This window comes from Bacillus rossius, chromosome 18 (assembly GCF_032445375.1).
Source record: "Bacillus rossius redtenbacheri isolate Brsri chromosome 18, Brsri_v3, whole genome shotgun sequence".
NCBI classification, from domain to species: Eukaryota; Metazoa; Arthropoda; class Insecta; order Phasmatodea; family Bacillidae; genus Bacillus; species Bacillus rossius.
Genome location: NC_086345.1, coordinates 27,198,199 through 27,218,296, shown reverse-complemented (window position 1 = coordinate 27,218,296; position 20,098 = coordinate 27,198,199). Strand labels below are relative to the sequence as shown.

The following is a 20,098-nucleotide window of genomic DNA, read 5'->3' as shown; positions in this document are numbered from 1 at the left end:
ATAGACAACGTGCACATTTAGAGACGGTGCGCTGGTGGTCGAGACGTAGTCCATAGACAACGTGCACAACTAGAGACGGCACACTGGTGGTCGAGACACGTAGTCCATAGACAACGTGCACAACTAGAGACAGTGCGCTGGTGGTCGAGACACATAGTCCATAGACAACGTGCACATTTAGAGACGGTGCGCTGGTGGTCGAGACGTAGTCCATAGACAACGTGCACAACTAGAGACGGCACGCTGGTGGTCGAGACACGTAGTCCATAGACAACGTGCACAACTAGAGACAGTGCGCTGGTGGTCGAGACACATAGTCCATAGACAACGTGCACATCTAGAGACGGTGCACTGGTGGTCGAGACACGTAGTCCATAGACAATGTGCGCAGCTAGAGAGTGTCCAGATTGCAAGTGGTTATGTCGCGTAAACTGGTCACAGGATCACGTGTAAGCTGGGTTCTCGCTTAAAAATTGTGCGCGTGGAGTCCACACATGGCAGAAGTGAAATACCATTGCTTTTTTTATTAGAGCCATGTACTTTTCGCGAAAAGACTCCCAAACCAGCTGTGTGTTAAAACTCAGTAACATTGTCTGTGTCTCGTGGTTGGCTGGGTTTATTCCATGTGCGTGTCTACTGCCGGCGCACCAATCACAGCCATCCAGTGCGGAAGCCAAACTCGTCCTGATTGGCCCGGCCAGACAGGGCGATGACTTCTCTCACAGACGGCCGCCAATCACAAAGGAACAATCTCTAAAGCGGGCATACCTTTACTGAAGTCTAATACACAGTCAGTTTATTTCGCGAAAAATGCATGACCATATGGATGATTAGTTGGAAAACATGGCGGTCAGATCTTGTGCGCACGTCCTACTGTTACTGTTTTTTTTTTCTTTATCAAGCTTTACTTGAAAATTTCGCGATTTCGTCCGACATCAGACTAAAAATTAAAAAATTGTGTATATATATGATTTTTTATATTTTTTACGTTTACATACCGTGAGAGCCAGCAGAATGTTATAATCGTCAGAATCATCATTGGAATCCCACTGTAAGCCGTAGAGACTGGAAAAATTCGCGAGTTCAATGACCTCCAGGGTAGACTCCACGATCCTCCGCCCTACTTGGGCAAACGGCGGCCGTTCATTGGGTGCTGAATTTTGAGGCGTCTCCAGTGGGTAGTTTGTGGTTGGATACTTCTTTGATTGATTTGTCTCTAATTGGCCAAGAGTCATACATATTAACAGTGAACCAATAGCAGCACAACGGTATAATTATTTGAATTTTAGCATATCAGTAGAGACCTGAAAAATTCGCGGGTTCATTTCGTGTTATGCTAAAATTCAAATAATTATACCTTAGTGCTGCTTCTGCCATTGGTCCACTGTTAATCTGGAGGATTGAGGGCCAATTAGAGACCCTCACTCGTAGAAGTGTCGAATCACAGGCCACCCAGTCGAGACGACTCACAAGTCAGCAGCCAATGAACAGTTGGCATTTGCCCGAGTGTGTAGAGGATATTGGAGTCTATCCTGGAGGTCATTGAACCCGCGAATTTTCCCGGTCTCTAGCTAATCAGGAAATGAACGGTCCGGCCGCCTGGCGCAGCGAACGAGGGAGGCGCGGAGCGAACATGGCGTCGCCTGGTCGCGCGCGCCGACTGCTCCTGCGACCTGGCAACGTCGCCGACGACACTCCGCGGGGAGACGGCGCGGTGTGACGTGGTTTTAACTGGGTCGTTACCACAGCGCCGAAATACCACAGCGCCGAATACCATAACGCCCGAATGCCAAATTGACCGCAACGCCGACAGCTAGAAAAATGCTGTGTACCACAACGCCGAAATACGGTAACGCCAAAAAATTGTTGCTGCGGGGAGGGAGGGGGGGGGGGGGGGGTGGTGCACATGATTAAAATGAAAAATAACTGAATTAATTTGTGTGCTAACCTTACCTAACCTAACCTTTGTGGCAGTCCTGCAATGACATTTTTCAGGGTTAATGTATTTCGGCGTTGTGGTAATTCGGCGTTGTGGTACACAGCAGTTTTCTAGCAGTCGGCGTTGTGGTCAATTTTACATTTCGGCGTTATTGTACGTTCGGCGTTGTGGTATTTCGGCGTTGTGGTGCGTCCCCGTTTTAAGTCATTGCTAGAGACCTGAAAAATTCGCGGGTTCATTTCGTGATATGCTAAAATTCAAATAATTATACCGTTGCGCTGCTTCTGCTATTGGTTCTCTGTTACTAGGTAGGAATCTCGGCCAATTAGAAGAGACCATTGATCAAAGAAGTATCCAACCACAATTTACCCACTAGAGACGCCTCATAATTCAGCACCCAATGAACAGGCGCCGTTTGCCCAAGTAGGGCAGAGGATCGTGGAGTCTATCCTGGAGGACATTGAACCCGCGAAGTTTTCCGGTCTCTAGTCATTTACCAACCGCGCCACCGCAATGATGCAACAGTGCTCAACAAGCCTTAAGGGTAGGGGCCATGCATTTTTCGCGAAATAATCTGCTCGCTCGTTAGACTGCAACAAGGTATGCCATTGTTCCCTTGTGATTGGCGGCCGTCTGCGAGAGAAGACATCGCCCTGTCTGGCCGGGGCCATTCAGGACGAGTTTGGCTTCCGCACTGGATGGCTGTGATTGGTGCGTCGACAGTAGACATGCGCCTGGAATAAACCCAGCCGACCACGAGACACAGACAATGCCATGGCGACGTAGGCCCGGGCCCGCCTGCTGGAGCTACTGTACGACCTTGGCTCGGACCACGTGACGCGCCAGACGCAGCGTGACGCAGCGTGACGCAGCGTGACGCATCGCTGGAACATCCGTCAGCCAGTCACCGCCCTGGTCGCGTGCTCGCCGTGGATAAAAGGCCGCTTCCTGCCGTTGCGAAGTCGCGTTCGTGTTTCGACATAGCCACCGGAACGACCTTCGAGTCACGAGCTGCGGGGGGGGGGGGGGGGGGGGGGGGGGATGAAGATAAAAAAATAAACACCCACTGGAAACGCCGGAGAACAATGGCCACACAGAAAAACCACGAAACAAAAAAAAACTATTAGTTTATAGAGCGCGAACGTTTCCATTCGTTCGAAACACGAACTTCTTGATATAACGGATAATGGAGTGAGTAAGAGGAAGGAAACGAAAGAAGGACAGTGAAAAGGAAACGTGAAATAACGCAACACCACGCTGGAAAATAAAAAAAAAGAAGTTAAAAAGTGTGTCATTGGAAATGTACGCCGAAACAAAAAAAAAAAAAAACGTGAGCAAGTTTTTCAGTACCCGCCAGTGATGTGCAACTGTTCTCGGTAACAAGAAAATTCACGTGTGCTCGTGTTCCGAACACATTTATTACGACACGAAAATTTAGAAACGAAATGTAATGAAAAATTCTTTAAAAAAAAAAAAAAAAAAAAAAAAAAAAAAAAAAAAAAAGCGCGATAAATAGAGACCGTAAAAATTCCCAGATTCATTTCGTGATAGTCTGAAATTAATACACACATACACCTTTAAGCTGCTCTTACTATTGGCTCACTGTTCGTCTGGGCGACTCTGGGCCAATGAGCGACCCTCAACCAAAGAAGTAACAAATCACAGGCAAACCAATTTGAGACAACTCACAAGTCAGCAGCCAACGAACTGCCCCTATTTTCCCGAGTGTACAGAGGAATGGGTAGACTATCCTGAATGTCATCGAAACCGCGAATTTTTCAGGTCCCTAAAAATAAGTATCGAATTACGTGTCACGAGTCAGTAGCCAATGAGCAGGCAGGTGCAGCTTCCACAAGTTTATAGAGGTGTGTGGTTAATGTCCTACAGGTCATTGAAACAGCGAATTCTTCCAGTCCCTAGTTGTCCTGCTTTCGGGGTGAAAATCATACGTGAAAATGAAACATCCGGGAAGTGTGCCGGCCCTAGCCGCAGACCAGATGGTGTAGCAGCCGCTCAGCGAGGATAACAGGCTTGTGTCCTGTCTCGTGTGTCCTTACCCCGGGGACAGGACACGACCTCGGCAGCGCTTCTGCTTCCTTCCTGCCCGCACAGCGGCCACCCGCCCACCCGCCCACCCGGCCACTCGGCCACCCAGATACTCAACCGGGTGCGCGTCATTTGACCTAAAAGTCATATCTCCTAAACGTCACTTGACCTAATATTTTAAAATAATCCTTCAGTCATTTGACCTAAAAGTCATTTGACCTAAAAGTCATTTGACCTAAAAGTCATTTGCCCTAAAAGTCATATCTCCTAAACGTCACTTGACCTAAAAGTCACTTGGCCTCAAAGTCAGTTGCCCTAAAAGTCATTTGACCTAAAAGTCATTTGCCCTAAAAGTCATATCTCCTAAACGTCACTTGACCTAAAAGTCATATCTCCTAAACGTCACTTGACCTAAAAGTCATATCTCCTAAAAGTCACTTGACCTAAAAGTCACTTGGCCTAAAAGTCACTTGGCCTAAAAGTCATTCGACCTAACAGGCATTCAGCCGAAAATCATTTTAGGTCGAACGACTTTTAGGGCAAGTGGAGTGTACTCACTCAACCCCTCGGCCACCCGGCCACCCGGGGCCCTTCGAGGCGACTCGCGAGCGGAGCACAAACGTCCAAGTGACATCACAGGTGCCTGTGGACTAGACAACTGTATCGCTACAAAAATAGTGTTCGCGGCAGACACCGGAATAAATTCGCGGATGGATTTCGTGGTATGCTAAAATCCAAATAATTATAACGTTGCGCTGCTTCCGCTATTGGTTCACTGCTAACATGTAGGACTCTTGGCCAATTAGAGACCATCAATCAAAGAAGTATGCAATCAAAAGTTACCTACTTGAGACGCCTCAAAATTTAGCTCCCGATGAACGGGCGCCATTTGCCCATGTAGGCAGAGGATCATGGAGTCTATTCTGAAGGTCGTTGAACTCGCGAATTTTTCCAGTCTCTAGTTCGCAGTAATACGTTAGTTCACATTCTTACACCGGGATTTGTGTTTTCACAGTACCGTCAATAGTTATAAGTCAAATTGTTGAATATTCGATTATCTTTTCCATTGTTTTTTTTTAATTATGCTTGAATGAAACATCAATTAAAATATAAAAATCATGCGCCAATTTCGAAAAATTAAGTATTTCATACGTGCGAGAAAAAAAAACAAACAACCACGTGTAGTCCAAAGCTACAGTATTATTCTTGTAGTATTACAAACAATTTCTCGGCAACTGGTTTCCAAAGGAATAGTTTTGTAAAAGTGCAGATATTTAAAAGAAAAACATCATCTGTTAAAAAAGTCTTTATCGACCCGCGCGAAGCGAACGAATGTCTCCCCTTTTTGTCGTGACGTCACTTGTCGAAGGTAAATGCAGGTTTACGGATTAAAAAAATAAATAAAGAATTATAAACTTAACCCTGTACGCAGCCTAGCACACGGTTAAGTAATATCTAGAGACAGGAAAAATTCGCGGGTTCATTTCCTGATATGCTAAAATTCAAATAATTATACCGTTGTGCTGCTTCTGCTATTGGTTCACTGTTAATATGTAGGACTCTTGGCCAATTAGAGACAATCAATCAAAGAAGTATCCAATCACAAGTTACCCACTTGAGACGCCTCAAAATTCAGCACCCAATGAACGGGCGCCGTTTGCCCAAGTAGGAAGAGGATCGTGTTGTCTATCCTGGAGGTCATTGAACTCGCGAATTTTTTCAGTCTCTAGTAATATCTAAGGACCTGAAAAATTCGCGGTTTCGATGACCTTCAGGATAGTCTACACATTCCTCTGTTCACTGGGGAAAATAACGCCAGTTGGTTGGCTGCTGACTTGTGAGTCGTCTCAAATTGGTGTTTGTCTGTGATTTGTTACTTCTTTGGTTGAGGGTTTTCTCATTGGCGGCCCAGAGTCGCCCAGACGAACAGTGAAGCCAATAGCGAGAGCAGCTTAAAGGTATACGTGTACCTATATGAATTTCAGACCATCGCGAAATGAATGTGCGAAATTTTTTTCCGGTCTCTAGTGATATCCCCGTTCATGGTTGAAATTAATGGTCGTTAATTCCGGCCTATAATGAAAAAAAAAATTTGCGCGGATGCTGCCTGGGGGGGGAAGTCCACGCACGGGCGCGCACCGTGCGTGAGGGAGCGTGGGGGGCGACTCCAGTCCACTTGAAGAGGTCAGAGGTTAGAGGTCACCCGGCCAGTCCCGTTCCCTGGTCCCTCGTGAGTCACGCGGGCGGCCCGTCCCCCTAGCGGCCAGAGACGGCAAGCCTTTCATTTCACAGACGAGAGAGGCCAAACGTCCGATCGACTTAAGAGACCGGAAAAAAATTCGCTGGTTCAATGACCTCCAGGATGGACTCCAATATCCTCTACACACTCGGGTAAATGCCAAAATGTTCATTGTGCTGCTGACTTGTGAGTCGTCACGACTGGGTGGACTGTGATTCGACACTTCTACGAGTGAGGGTCTCTAATTGGCCCTCAGTCCTCCAGATTAACAGTGGACGAATGGCAGAAGCAGCACTAAGGTAAACTTATTTGAATTTTAGCATAGCACGTAATGAACCCGCGAATTTTTCAGGCCTCTACCGATCGTGCATCTTAGGGTGTTTTTTTTTTGTTCATTGTAAAAGGTTAGGTTAGCTACATTATAAATACTTTAAAACATTGTGGACGGTTGATTTGGTTAGGATAGCTACATTAAAAGATACCCTGAAATCACGTAAACGGTTTCCTAGCCCTGGAGATAGCTACATATTAAAAAGTTATTTGCTAAGCAACCGTAAAATGATTTAGCAGTATTTTTTTTTTATGTAGCTATACTTAACCTAATATAACCAACCTTTCCACAATGTTTTAAAGTGTTTATAATGTAGCTAACGTATCCTAATCGACCGCAAAATTTAATGCCACGCGTGATAGAACGGGAGGGAAAAAAGCGAGCATGAACTTCGGGGAACTTCGGGTGTGGCTCTCTCGTCTGTGACATGAAGGCTACCCGCCAGAGACACACTCAACTGCAGGGACTGTCCCAACAGCGCTCTCTGCGCTGCTGGTCGAACCAGGAGGAAACGCGACCTCCAGAGCTTTGAATATACACACTGTATAGAAGTCGCGAGTGGATAGGATTTACTCTACGTTTTTCAGAAGCGTATGATGAGCAGCTTGGGAACTTCACCGCTGCAGTGCGCTGCCGTAACGCCCTGTATCGTCTTAGTTGTTATTTACACGTGAGAGCGCAGCACTGTCGCCCGCTGTCATTCCCCGCACCCCTCATCCATCATTCACTGCAGCTCAAGGTCGTTCGGGGGGGGGGAAGGGGTGTTTGAAGAGCTCGACACTTGTCCGCTAGGGACCACCACAAGTCGATGCCCTAGAGATGGTGGCGATTGCGGCGGTGAATTAACTAACTACCTCAAAACCGTATTAGAATTTTAACCTGGGCTGGCGACTTCTATACAGTATATATATATTCAAAGGCCAGAGCATGGTAGCACCAGAGAATTACACTACATTATTTATTTTTCTATTGCTCAACTATTATTGATTTTTTTAATCATTCGTCGGAAAGGGGAGGGGGAAATTACCTCTAAGGCCCATTTTCTTCAGAGCTCCTTAATTCTAATCGCTTCCTACTTTATTGTGGTTGTTTCTGTCCACGTTTCTGGCCATAAAATTCCTTAGGTTGCCTCACTCATGCCGTGGTCACGTCTGTATGATTACACGGTGAATTTATGAAGCCTTTTTTTTTCTTCAGCTAATTTTTGCGCCATATTTGTTAGATGCCCAAAAAAAAATTGGCTGATGTGTAGTGTTTTGCACTGTGAAGACAGTTTTGAATTAATATTTTTTTTAAATGAAAAACAATTGTTTTTAATCATCAGACATTATCAGGCACCATCTCCACAACGTTTCAGACGGAACAATATGGCGATGACGAGGTTAAAAAGGGGCTTCAACTACATCACAGCAATGATGTCTCCTGGCGATTACCAACTCCGTTCCTATAATAAGCCCATACTCCATAGACCAACACATGCAATGGATGCCCACTCCATAGACCAACACATGCAATTGGTTCCTACTTCATAGACTAATACATATAATTGATCCCCACTCCATAGACTAATACATGCAATTGGTGCCTACTTCATAGACTAATACATACAATTGATGCCCACTCCATAGACTAAAACAATGGATTCCCACTCCATAGAGTAATACACACAATGGATGCCAACTCCATGTAGTAATACATGCAATTGATCCCCACTCCATAGACTAATACATGCAATTGGTTCCTACTTCATAGACTAATACATACAATTGATGCCCACTCCATAGACTAACACAATGAATGCCCACTCCATAGAGTAATACACACTATATATGCCAACTCCATAGAGTAATACAATGGATGCCCACTCCATAGAGTATATAATACACACAATGGATGCCAACGCCATAGAGTAATACACACAATGGATGGCAACTCCATAGAGTAATAGGTATTTCCACGGACCCGACCCCCAGGACCGCGTGACTGGCGCCCGGCAGGTAGCGGTGACTCGCCTGGGAGCGTCATGGCCGCCGGACAAAAGGAACCCACGTGACTCGGCCGCGCGGCTTCCGGTCCCCACGTCATCCCGCACGGCGTCCTTCCGGCCCGCGGCTTCCCGGTCCCTGGGACAGTAGCGGCCCTCGGTGGCAGGTACAGGAACTTATTTCGGAAGAGGTTTATAAAAAAAATATGTAATCAAAAAAAGGAGGTTGTCTGTAAAGTCGGTTTACGGACGATAATTTTACGTGATAACGTCATATGAAAACATTGATGAAAAATTGCATACTTTTTAATTTTCAATTATTATTTACAGTTTTTACAAAGTTAATTTAAATAATTTGTTTAATTATAATCACGAACAATTTAGCTATAGAAATAAACTTAAATAAAATCAATGTCAATATATTGTCCATTTGAAATGACGAAATTGGGCAAATAAATCAATTTTTTTTAAATTGCTGCTTTCAAAAAGCCCCGCCTTAACCTGTTTGATATTATGGAAGATTTTCCTCGCACGGTGGTTGGCCGGTTCTTGCACGCTCGGCTCAGGCGGAACGTGACAATGAGTCATGCTTTTTCGTGCGTGGAGCCGGCGTTCATCGATTTATAAGACGTTATCTCGTCAAAAAAACTTACATCAGCAACAAGGAGTTTGGTAGTTAACATCGATATTTCAGGTGTAGTCACAGCGCACCTGGCAACAACCAAAATAACATACCTACCTCCTTCATTGATTTCGCGCATATTTCTTCGTAATGCCACTGGCCACTCTATAGGTAGAGACCGGAAAAATTCGCGGGTTAATTTCCTGATATGTTAAAATTCAAATAATTATACCGTTGTGCTGCTTCAGCTATTGGTTCACTATTAATATGTAGGACTCTCGGCCAATTAGAGACCATCAGTCAATAAAGTATCTAATCACAAGTTACCCACTTGAGACGCCTCAAAATTCAGCACAAAATGAACAGGCGCCGTTTGCCCAAGTAGGCAGAGGATCGTGAAGTCTATCCTGAAGGTCACTGAACTCGCGAATTTTTCCAGTCCCTATTTATAGGGAGCTGTGAGCCATGATATACGCTAAATCTAACCTTGGAAGATAAAGTAAATAAACTTTACATGTACGACAGACTAAGTTTTTTTTTTTTTTTTACTATTTTAATATTTCCAACATAGACTAATACCTCCAACAAAACTCCACTCAATAGACGAATTAATACCTCCAACATACTCTTACTGCTCAGACTAATACATCAATACATCCAACACGATCTCACTCAATAACTAGTACCTCTAACACACTCCCACTCCATAAACTAATAGCTCCGACATACTCCCACCCCATAGCCTAATAACTACAACACACTCCTACTCCATAGATTAATAGCTCCAACATGCTCCCACCCCATAGCCTAATAGCGCCGACTGCTCCCACTCCATAGACTAATATCCCCGACACACTCCCACCCCATAGACTAATAGCTCCAACACACTCCCACTCCATATACTAATAGCTCCGACTTACTCCCACCCCATAGACTAATACATCCAACAGACTCCCACCCCAAAGACTAATAGCTCCAACACACTCCCACCCCAAATACTAATAGCTCCAACATACTCCCACCCCATAGCCTAATAACTACAACACACTCCTACTCCATAGATTAATAGCTCCAACATGCTCCCACCCCATAGCCTAATAGCGCCGACTGCTCCCACTCCATAGACTAATATCCCCGACTCCCTCCCACCACATAGACTAACAGCTCCAGGGTGAGAGGTGACGGCTTGAAGGAAGCCCAAGGAGCGGTCTGCCCTGGGGCGGGTGCATCATGGGAAATCACCGGGTGGAGACGGGGGAGCGGTCGTGCCCGGACACAAACCTGTTTACCTGCGCAGTTCTCCGAGAGCAGCATCGCGACCCTTCGCCCCTCTCCCACCTGCTCTCACCGCGGCGGACACGGGGCTGGTTGGTCCTCCTGCGCCTCGCGACTCACACCACGGCCAACCACGACGTAACGTCATGGCCACACAAGTGACTTCACGGCTTAAAGTGCTGCGAACATCTCTGCTAGACATGACGGTTACAGACAGGAAAAATTCGCGGGTTCAATGACCTTTAGGATGGACTCCAATATCCTCTACACACTCGGGCAAATGCCAACTGTTCATTGGCTGCTGACTTGTGAGTCGTCACGACTGGGTGGCCTGTGATTCGACACTTCTATGAGTGAGGGTCTCTAATTGGCCCTCAGTCCTCCAGATTAACAGTGGGCCAATGGCAGAAGCAGCACTAAGGTATAATTATTTGATTTTTAGCATAGCAAGTAATGAACCCGCGAATTTTTCAGGTCTCTATCCATATGTATGTTTCCCTCATACCTGTGTGAACCGTGCTCGGGAAAACAGGTAGGTATAACGAAGAAGCAGGCGCGCTGTTTTCGAAAGGTTTTTTTTTTTTCTTTTATAAAAATTCTAACGACTGTTGAATTATTCACGAGGAGGGACGCACACGCTCCATTGGCCGTAGCTCGTCGCAGAGAGCAGAGGCCGTAATTACACGGCGCGTCTGGGAAATACTTTTCCCGCAAGTGAAGCGACGGTAGATATTAGTCAGCGGAGCGAGTGTACGCTCTGAAGCTGAAGTCGCGCGGTTAGCACACGTAACCGTGTGACGCAGTTTTTTTTTTGGACGTGACGTCTAATAAATCGATGAACGCCGGCTGCACGCACGAAAAAGTGCCCCGTTACGCACATTGTTCCGTTACGCTGTCGGCGAGTGCAGTAATAATAGGTTATGTTACAATTGACTAAAAAAATTATGGTGATTCATATAATTGATGATAGATATTTGATTACAGTTTATTTATATAAAAACTTGTTCATAATTATATTTAAACTTTATAGCTAAAAAAAAGTTTTTAAAATTAACTACAAGTCATCTACACATGAACTGTTCCGTCGACTGTTTATAAAGTGAAGTGAAAAGTTAATGTGGTTTTCATTGCTTATTAAAACAACAATTTCGGCAATAAAGGTTAATTATTCTTGCATTTTAAAAATCTGATTACTAGTATAATTTCAAGTATTTAATTCTTTTATTATTAAAATAAAAATGATTCAATTTTATTCATAAATTATGCAATCATTTCATCAATGTTTTGTTATGACGTCACGTTAAACTATCGTCCGTAAATCGACTTTACAGACAACCAATTTTTTTTCTCCTTAACCAAACTGTTGCGCCATATTTTTTAGACGCCTAAAAACATTCGCTAAAGTTTATTGCGTTGTGGAAACATTAAAACTTTTTTTCAGATCTTGTTAAAATTAATTAAACGGCTAATACTATAAATTTTATTTTGGCTTAATGAACTTTGGTTCTTGCCATCCTTCACAGATGGCAGAAACGTGGTTGTTAAAACATTTCCGTTTCTTGACATACGTCGCATTCACCGAACTACTCCCACCGAATGCCGTGTACCTACCGAGAGCTAAGACGTTACACATCAAAAAAACCTTTTGGAATTCCAAACTTTGGGTTTGGACTCTGTTGAAGGATGACAGACACCACGATGTTCGCTTGTGTTCCGGAAGAGAAGTTGGGTACTCCTGCCTCCGCAGAATTCGAAGCCGCAACCGCGCAACCGCGCGGCGAGTGTTTTCCCCATCACTCGTCGACCTGTGTGCGGGGAGAGGGGGGGGGGGAGCCGGAGGAAGCCCCGCCCCTCCCGCACGCACGCGACGCGCCAGAGGACGACGTTATAACGCAGCGGCCGCCGGCAGTTGTCGGTCAGTCACGCCTCGTGCATTCCCGGGCGCGCTCGGCCAACATCGGCGAGGGAGAGAGGGGAAAAGAAGTTGACGCGGTGTAGCGGGAGGGGCGGGAGGAGCGAAACAAAGGTGCCGCGCCCCGAAAGGTTACAAACGGTCGTCGTCGGAAAAGCTGGTTGCGCGCGTCGCTTCATTCGCGAGTCGGCATCCGAGGAGACCGGTCGTGTTAGTGTCTCGCTTGTGCGTCGAAGTCTCCAGAGCATGAGGCGCGCGACGCTTGCGGTGTTGGCGGCGGTGTTAGCGGGGCTGTGCGAGGCGCAGTTCCCGCAGTACGGCAGCCAGGGCAACCCCAACAACCCGCAGTACGGCGGCCAGAACAACAACAACAACAACAACAACCAGCAGTACGGAGAGCAGTTCCGCGTCGTGTGCGAGTGGTCGCGCCTGGACTACGCCTGGCCGGACGACTCGCGCCTCGCCCAGGCGCTGCGCGACGACTACGTGCCGGAGAACAACCTGCTGTCCGGGGTGCGCGCCTGGCGCGACCTGCTGTTCCTGAGCGTGCCGCGCTGGAAGGGCGGGGTCCCGGCGACCCTGGCGACCCTGCCGGCGGCCTCCAGCGGCGGCCCGCGGCTCCAGCCCTTCCCGTCGTGGGGCATGCAGCGCGTGGGCAACTGCTCGGCGCTGCAGAACGTGCGCGGGCTGGAGGTGGACACTGACGGCCGGCTGTGGGTCGCCGACTCGGGCCGCGTCGACGTGTTGGGAGGCGACGGCCAGCGGCTGTGCTCGCCCAAGCTCGTCATCTTCGACGTGAGCAGCCTCTCCGGCGGCGGCTACGACGGGCGCCCCCCGCAGCAGCAGCAGCCGCAGGGCGCCTACAACTACGGCTACAGCAGCTACGACCGCCAGGGCCAGCAGAGCTCACAGCAGCATCAGGGCAACTTCTCCGCCCGGGTGCTGCTGTCCTTCACGTTCCCCGAGGGCGTGGTGGCGCCGGACAGCGTGCTCATGGACCTGGTGGTGGACGGCACGGGCGGAGGCTACGCCTACATCAGCGACGCCAGCCCCTCGGACCCGGGCATCATCGTGTTCAGCCGCAACGAGAACCGCGCGTGGAAGGCGCGAGACCAGAGCATGCGCGCCGACCCGCTGGTGCGCTCCGTGCAGATGGCGGGGCAGTACCTGTCGCTGCGCTTCGGCAACGTGGACGGCCTGGCGCTTTCCCCGGCCACGCCCAACCCCCAGGAGGAGCGCACCTTGTACTTCTCGCCGCTGGCCAGCTACAACATGTACGCCGTGGCGACGCCGGCGCTGAAGGAGGCGTCGGGACGCGGCGACGTGGCGCACGCCGTCAGGAACCTGGGGCGCAAGGCGTCCATCTCGGACGGCATGACCGCGGACAACCGCGGCAACCTCTACTACGGCCTGCTCACCGAGTTCGAGATCGCGCGCTGGGACACGCGCGAGCCGTTCCCCGGAAACCAGCACAACATCTCCAAGGACGTGAACCACCTCCAGTGGCCGGCCAGCTTCGGCTTCGACGACCGCGGCAGCCTGTACGTCGTCACCAACAAGTTCCACAACTTCCTCATGAGCAAGGTGAGCACGGACGAGCCCAACTACCGCATCATCCGCGCCAGCTTCAACAACGCCAAGTCGTACCTGTACCCGGCGGAGTACGTGGGCGGGCGGACCGACTACAACAACCAGAACAACCCGGGCTACAACCGCAACGGCCAGACGCCGGGCTACAACAACCAGAACAACCCCAACTACAGCTCCAACAACCCCAACTACAATCCCAACTACAACCAGAACAACCCCAACAACCCCAGCTACAACCCGAACAACCCCAGCTACAACAACCAGAACAACCCCAACTACAACAACCCAAGCTACGACCCGAACAACCCCAACTACAACCAGAACAACCCCAACTACAACCAGAACAACCCCAACGACCCGTACGGCCGCACGTCGACGATGTGGCCCACCACGTACTACGACCAGGGCCACTCCTCGCAGCAGGGCGGAGGCGCCGCTACACTCTGCCTGGCCTGGGCGACCCTGCTGACCTGCGTCGCCGCGACTCTGCTGTCGGGGTCCTCCTAACTGCGGGGTCCGCCCCCTCAGAGGTAGGTCCAAGCGCGGCTCCAGAAGGAAGGGCGCAGGGGGGCCATAGCCCCCTTCCGAGCCCAAATTTTACTTCTTATTTCTTTGCAGGGAATATTAACGTTAGCTCAAATTACTTTCGTTAACGTGCTAAACTCTTCTTTCAATCAAAATTTGGACGAAAATACTACATTTCAGTATTTGAGACCACAGGGGCGTAGCCGGGGGGGGGGGGGGGGGTTAGGGGTTCAACCCCCCCCCCCCACCCTTAGCACAAAATCTTTAATTTATTTCTTATTCATCACTCAAACAAATTTCATATTAAAATTAATAAAAATTTTACCATTACAATATTTAAATTTAAGTACCGAAAACTGCTAAAATAGCACTATTTTACACCTTAAAATCCAAATTTTCCCGGGGGAGAACCCCCGGACCCACCGCTTTAATACGGGGGGGGGGGGGGGGGGGGGGGGGAGGGGGGCATGCTTCTTAACACCCCCCATACACAAATCCTGGCTACGCCACTGTAGACCATATATTTAGTGAATATCCCAAGGGCAATGTCATGATTACTAACTGCATCCTCCTGTGTGCGAGAGCCCTGGCCGAGAGGTCTTCCTGGAGCCGCCATTGGGTAGGTCTCGCTCTATCCGGAGCTCGTTATTTCACGCAACGTCCCGGTTTTTATTTTTTTTTAATGTCAAAATGTGGAATAAAAAACGGTTATATATGATACGTAGGGACCTTCCTGCATGTGTCTACTATCAATAAAAAAATAAAAATTGGAACGGCAACCAATCGTTAGGAACAGATGCCATGAAAACCACACATTCGAGGCCCTCAGAGGCTCTGGAGCAACTCCTACGATGGTTGCCGTTCCAATTTTATTTTTTGTTGATATTAGACACTTGTAGGAAGGCCCCTATGTATCAGCTCTATCCGCATGGTTGCACATTTGTATGTAAAAATTTTTTTAAAATAAAAACAGGGATGGAATTTTCCATGACCGAGTGCAATGACTTAGGCCGTTGTTGTCCCAAGCTTGCTGTGCGGTGACGCACCCGAATAGAGCTCGATGACGCACCCGGTCTGCCGGATAGAGCTAACTTCAGCACAGTCTTTCGAGTTAATAACATCTCTGTAATATCTGATTGCCTGCATATACAGAACACAGATCTAACTATTCTTCAACTTTAAACGATTTCACAGAAAATTTTAGAGTTTTTGTTTTTAAAAAATAATATTTAAAAAGTATCTTCGAATAAAGAAAATCAATATTTGGCTGAATCATTTAAATTACGATGAGATTTCTCTAATATTTAAGTAGGTAGGGATTTATTTTCTATCACAGCTTATGCAGCTGGATTTTTTTTCTGATTGTAATTTTAAATTTTATATACATTAATAATGTTCGCAAGCTTTCACGGCCATTGTCTGAAGTAGCTTGGCTTCTAGATTGTAGCCGTGTCCTTGGCGAATAATTCACCGACGTCGCCATCATCAGTAGGTAACTGCTCCCTGATGATGGCGACTGCAATGTCGACCAAAACGTCGATGAATTATTCGCCAAGGACGCGGCTACAATCCAGAAGCCAAGCTACTTGTATATACATTGTTTAGTAAACGTAATATTTTATCTTACTTAAAAATTATTTGCTTCGTTTTAAATTGCATTACAAATGGGTTTTTTTGCTGTTTCGTATTTTTGTGTCATTTTTGTATTTTTTCGTAATTTTTCTTTTTCGTAACATGGTTAATAAAGTTAAAATTTCGCAGAAAGCATGGACATTACCAATCCCATACAAGCTTGCTTTTGAGTTAAATTTCCTGAAGTATGTACTCTTATTGTGTTATATATATATATATATATATATATATATATATATATGCATATATATATGGCCAACAGCTTTTTACCAACGAATAAACACAGGAACCGTCAAAATTATCGCAAATATAAATGCACGTTAAATATGGTAGTAGGCCTGTATATTTTTACATAAAATCTTAATCTATGTCCATAACCGGACAAAAAAAAATTGAGTAACCATTCATTGAAATGCAGTATTCTGAAGACGTGGAACTATTTTCAATGATTTGCTGTCAACTTGACAGGTTGAAAGCCTAATTTGTCCACGTGGAACTACATGGAGTCACGGGAAGTTATACTTTTATTTTTTTTCTGAAAGGTTTGGTTTCAAAAGTGATCACCAAGCCAGTATGAACTGTACACTCTGTTTAGAATGTCGGGAGTATAGCAGACTAAAGAAAAATAATTTAGGAATGGTTAGCTAATACTTGATTATCAGGAGCGCGCGCAGAATTGAATTTCCCGCTGTTTGCTTTCAAATTATTTCCATTTGTAAGCGGGAAATTGGGAATGAGTTTGTTCTGTTAGTGAGGGGCAAAGGGATATACATCGCCCCCCCCCCCCCCTTTACCTTTTTATGTACGCTTTTGTTATTTAATAAAAAAAATACCTAACGAATTTTACTCTGAAACGTTTACTTACTTTTAGGTTGTTTCCGTACTGGATGAAAAAAACAACATAAGTTTCTTAGATGGTATAGCTAACCACAATTATTTGTGCCACAGTAAGATTTAAATTTACGATGTAATAATATTCATAGATAGGCTATCACATTCGTGACTTAGGACGCGGTTATAAACTACGTAGAAACACTAAAAGAAGAACAAAGACGTTTTCAAATACCCGTTTATAAACTACGTGAGACGCATAAACGCAACGCTAACTTCGTCCAACGTTCAACTTTATGCGCTTCGGCTTGCGTTTCCGCTTTCCGTACCTGAACGTGACGTGTTCCGAAAACTTTTAACAACGCAGACGTCATATACCCATAAAGGCAACGATATTGTTTTTAATATGTGTATCACTATTTCTCTTGTTGTTTGTTAAACTTTCACACACCGAAAGGAAAATAACACATTTAGATAAAATTATTGACTATTTCACAGGTTTTCGAGATAAAACATGAATAAAATAATTAAGCCCGGGAGAGAAATATAGTTTTCTACTGTTTTACAATTTCAAGTTGTATGGTTGGCGACGTCTTGCGTCTTTCTTGGTTATTAACTACGGTGATTTTCTTAGTTGGTTGCGTGATACGTTGTTGCGTCTGTTGTGTAGTCCATTCGATTTAAAATTCAATACTTTTGTTTAGATATTACTTACCTGATACTGCAAGACGCTTGTAGACTAGTGCAATTTTAATTAAAACAGAAACGCCGTGGTTATAGTACAAATTTAGTCTGCTAGAATTCACTAGTAGTTACACTTTCCACCAAGTAACAGTGCTACCAAGCGCAGAAAATGTAGAAATGAAGTCAGTTTAGTATTCATATATTGGTAGATGTGGAGATCTTAAAATATTAAGCGTCCGTTTCATTTGCTTGCGTGACTCCTCTGTGTTGCCTAAGTTTTATTGTGGCTTGCAAAAATTCATTTCCAGTTACAATTAAAATTTGTAAACCACAAATTCAAATGACACGGGCACTCATTTATTAATTATTACCACCTCAAGTTAGTTACACGGAATTCCCCATGTCGTCGTTTTGATAATTGAACTAATTGCTTAACGTCTTTAGCAATGTCGTCAGAGACGGAGGGATAATTATTAATGGGAGCATTGGTGTAATGAGCAGTGACGTGTCGTTCGTGAACGATTTGCTCAAAACGAACGAATCTTTTGAGCGAAAGAAATCATGTGATTCGTTCGCGATGCAAAGAATCGGTTCTTTGAGAGTCAATTCCTTGAAAGCTGAAAACGAGTTTAAAAAGAACGAGATGAGAACCGACCTCTGTAGTGTAGTCAGGGTGCGAGGGGCTATGGGTTCGAGCCCTGGGCAAGGCATGGGTGTCAATCTACGTACGGCAATTTGATCGATGATATGATAATTAAAAAGGCTTCGAATACAAAATAAAATAATCCTATGGTCATTTGGCACATCGCTGTAGACCACCAATACTAAACATGCCATAGATGAACGAGAGCGAAAAGAACTAAAAGAAGAAATCTTTTGAACAAATAATTACATGGAACTGATACAATTGAATCGATTCGGTAAAAAGAATAATTCTGCTCATCACTAGATGAGTAAGCAAAACCAATATGTAGTATTTTGTGAGCATTGTATCCAAACAAATATATTTTTTTTATAAATAAAAATCTTTATAATTTTTTTATTTTATGGTGCTCCATAGTACTGGGACCTGGGTTAGTGTGCCAGAGGTGGCCCTGGAATTTTGCGGAGCCCGCGGCCATTTACTTTTGTGGGACTACAATATTTTGAAGAGAGGCATTAACTATACCTCAAAGAGAAAATTTTGAAATTTGAAAAATAAATTATTATTAATAACATATTTAAGTCAACTAGGACCTCAAATTTTAATGACAGTTTTGAATAACCACCAGGCCCCCCTCCAAGATATTTAGCCCTGCAAAAATAAATGTCCCAGGGTCTCGCAAAATGTTGGGACTCCACTGTGAAACACCCATTGACCTGTTGCAGAGACACACAATTATCTCGTGCAAAACATTTTTTTAGAATAAAAAACAGAATATTTTGACTGGCCACTGTCGTTTACAGCCCCTAGTAGGGTCGTTGGTGGGATCCAGAAGATTGTGAAAGGGTGGGGGATTGCTAAGAAAATATTTTATCCTTTACAAATTCCAAGATTTTTTTTTTCCTAACCCATTTATAACTAAGTATATTTGTTCGGGAGGGGTCTGTGTTATGGAAAACTTAAGTGTGTGAAGGGCAGAGAAAGGGCTTCTTCAGCCCTTCTAGCCACTTCCCCCCCCTACCTACTCAGTAGGGTTGGCCTGGAAGGACTTGCTGGAAATAAAACTTGGAACACTTTAGGCAGGGATTATCCTCCCATTTTCTTGATTTTAAACCTGCACATCTTGCGTTCTGAATGCGATTTGCAACTGATTTAAGCATGTCTGTTTTTATATTTCAAATAAAAATAAACAAATTCCAGGGTGCCCACATAAATTAGCCATCAAATTTCCGAGACTTTTTCATGACCAAAATTACAAATTTAACCTCCCTTATTTTACAGAATATGGACCTCCTGAATTTCTTTACCTTGGAACTCAATTAATTTCACACATTTGTGAAGAATTACGTGGCTCTTCGAAATACTTGTTCATCCATATATTTTTGTTATATTTGTGTAACTTTGCACTAGCAACCAGGCCTTTTGATACAAAGTGAATATCAATTCAAATGTTTAAATTATTCGCAAAGTCATATAAAATTTTGAATACTGTTCTCAGCGAATGCTATATTACACTTATTTTATAAAAAACTGTCGAAGTAAAAAAAAAAATTATTTAACATTTGTAATGTTTGAACCGATTAAGTGATTAACCAATTGGGCCCTTTGTACAACATAATCCAATTAAAATTACATAATAACCTTTCATAGAAGTAAACTGAGTACCTATATTTTTTTTTTTTTTAAGTAACCAACTTTATAGAAGCAGAAAAAAAAATATCTAACATGAAAAAAAAAAAACCACCAAATATTTTCATGAGTGAATCATAGGCTTTCAATGTTTTAAAAGCTTTTGCAACAAACGCGAAGCTTCAAATAAAACGGATAGCAAAATTTCCCGGCGAA

The 20,098-nt window shown here is 45.0% G+C and overlaps 3 protein-coding genes across 4 annotated transcripts in view; all 3 read left to right on the top strand.

The window, feature by feature from the left end:
• LOC134541447 (uncharacterized) overlaps nt 1-20,098 on the top strand; it is a 59,449-nt gene that overhangs the window by 37,476 nt on the left and 1,875 nt on the right. The gene's annotated exons all lie outside the window — the stretch shown is intronic.
• Nucleotides 6,478-20,098, top strand: part of LOC134541452 (oxidoreductase-like domain-containing protein 1) — a 29,162-nt gene continuing 15,541 nt past the window's right edge. The window contains exon 1 of the mRNA XM_063384918.1: nt 6,478-8,706. The gene's annotated coding sequence lies outside the window, so the exon portion shown is untranslated. The remainder of the gene's footprint in view (nt 8,707-20,098) is intronic.
• On the top strand, nt 11,899-14,463 carry LOC134541450 (protein yellow-like). The gene has a single exon (XM_063384916.1). The coding sequence runs from the start codon at nt 12,595-12,597 to the stop codon at nt 14,443-14,445; it is 1,851 nt and encodes a 616-aa protein (XP_063240986.1). The 5' UTR covers nt 11,899-12,594; the 3' UTR covers nt 14,446-14,463.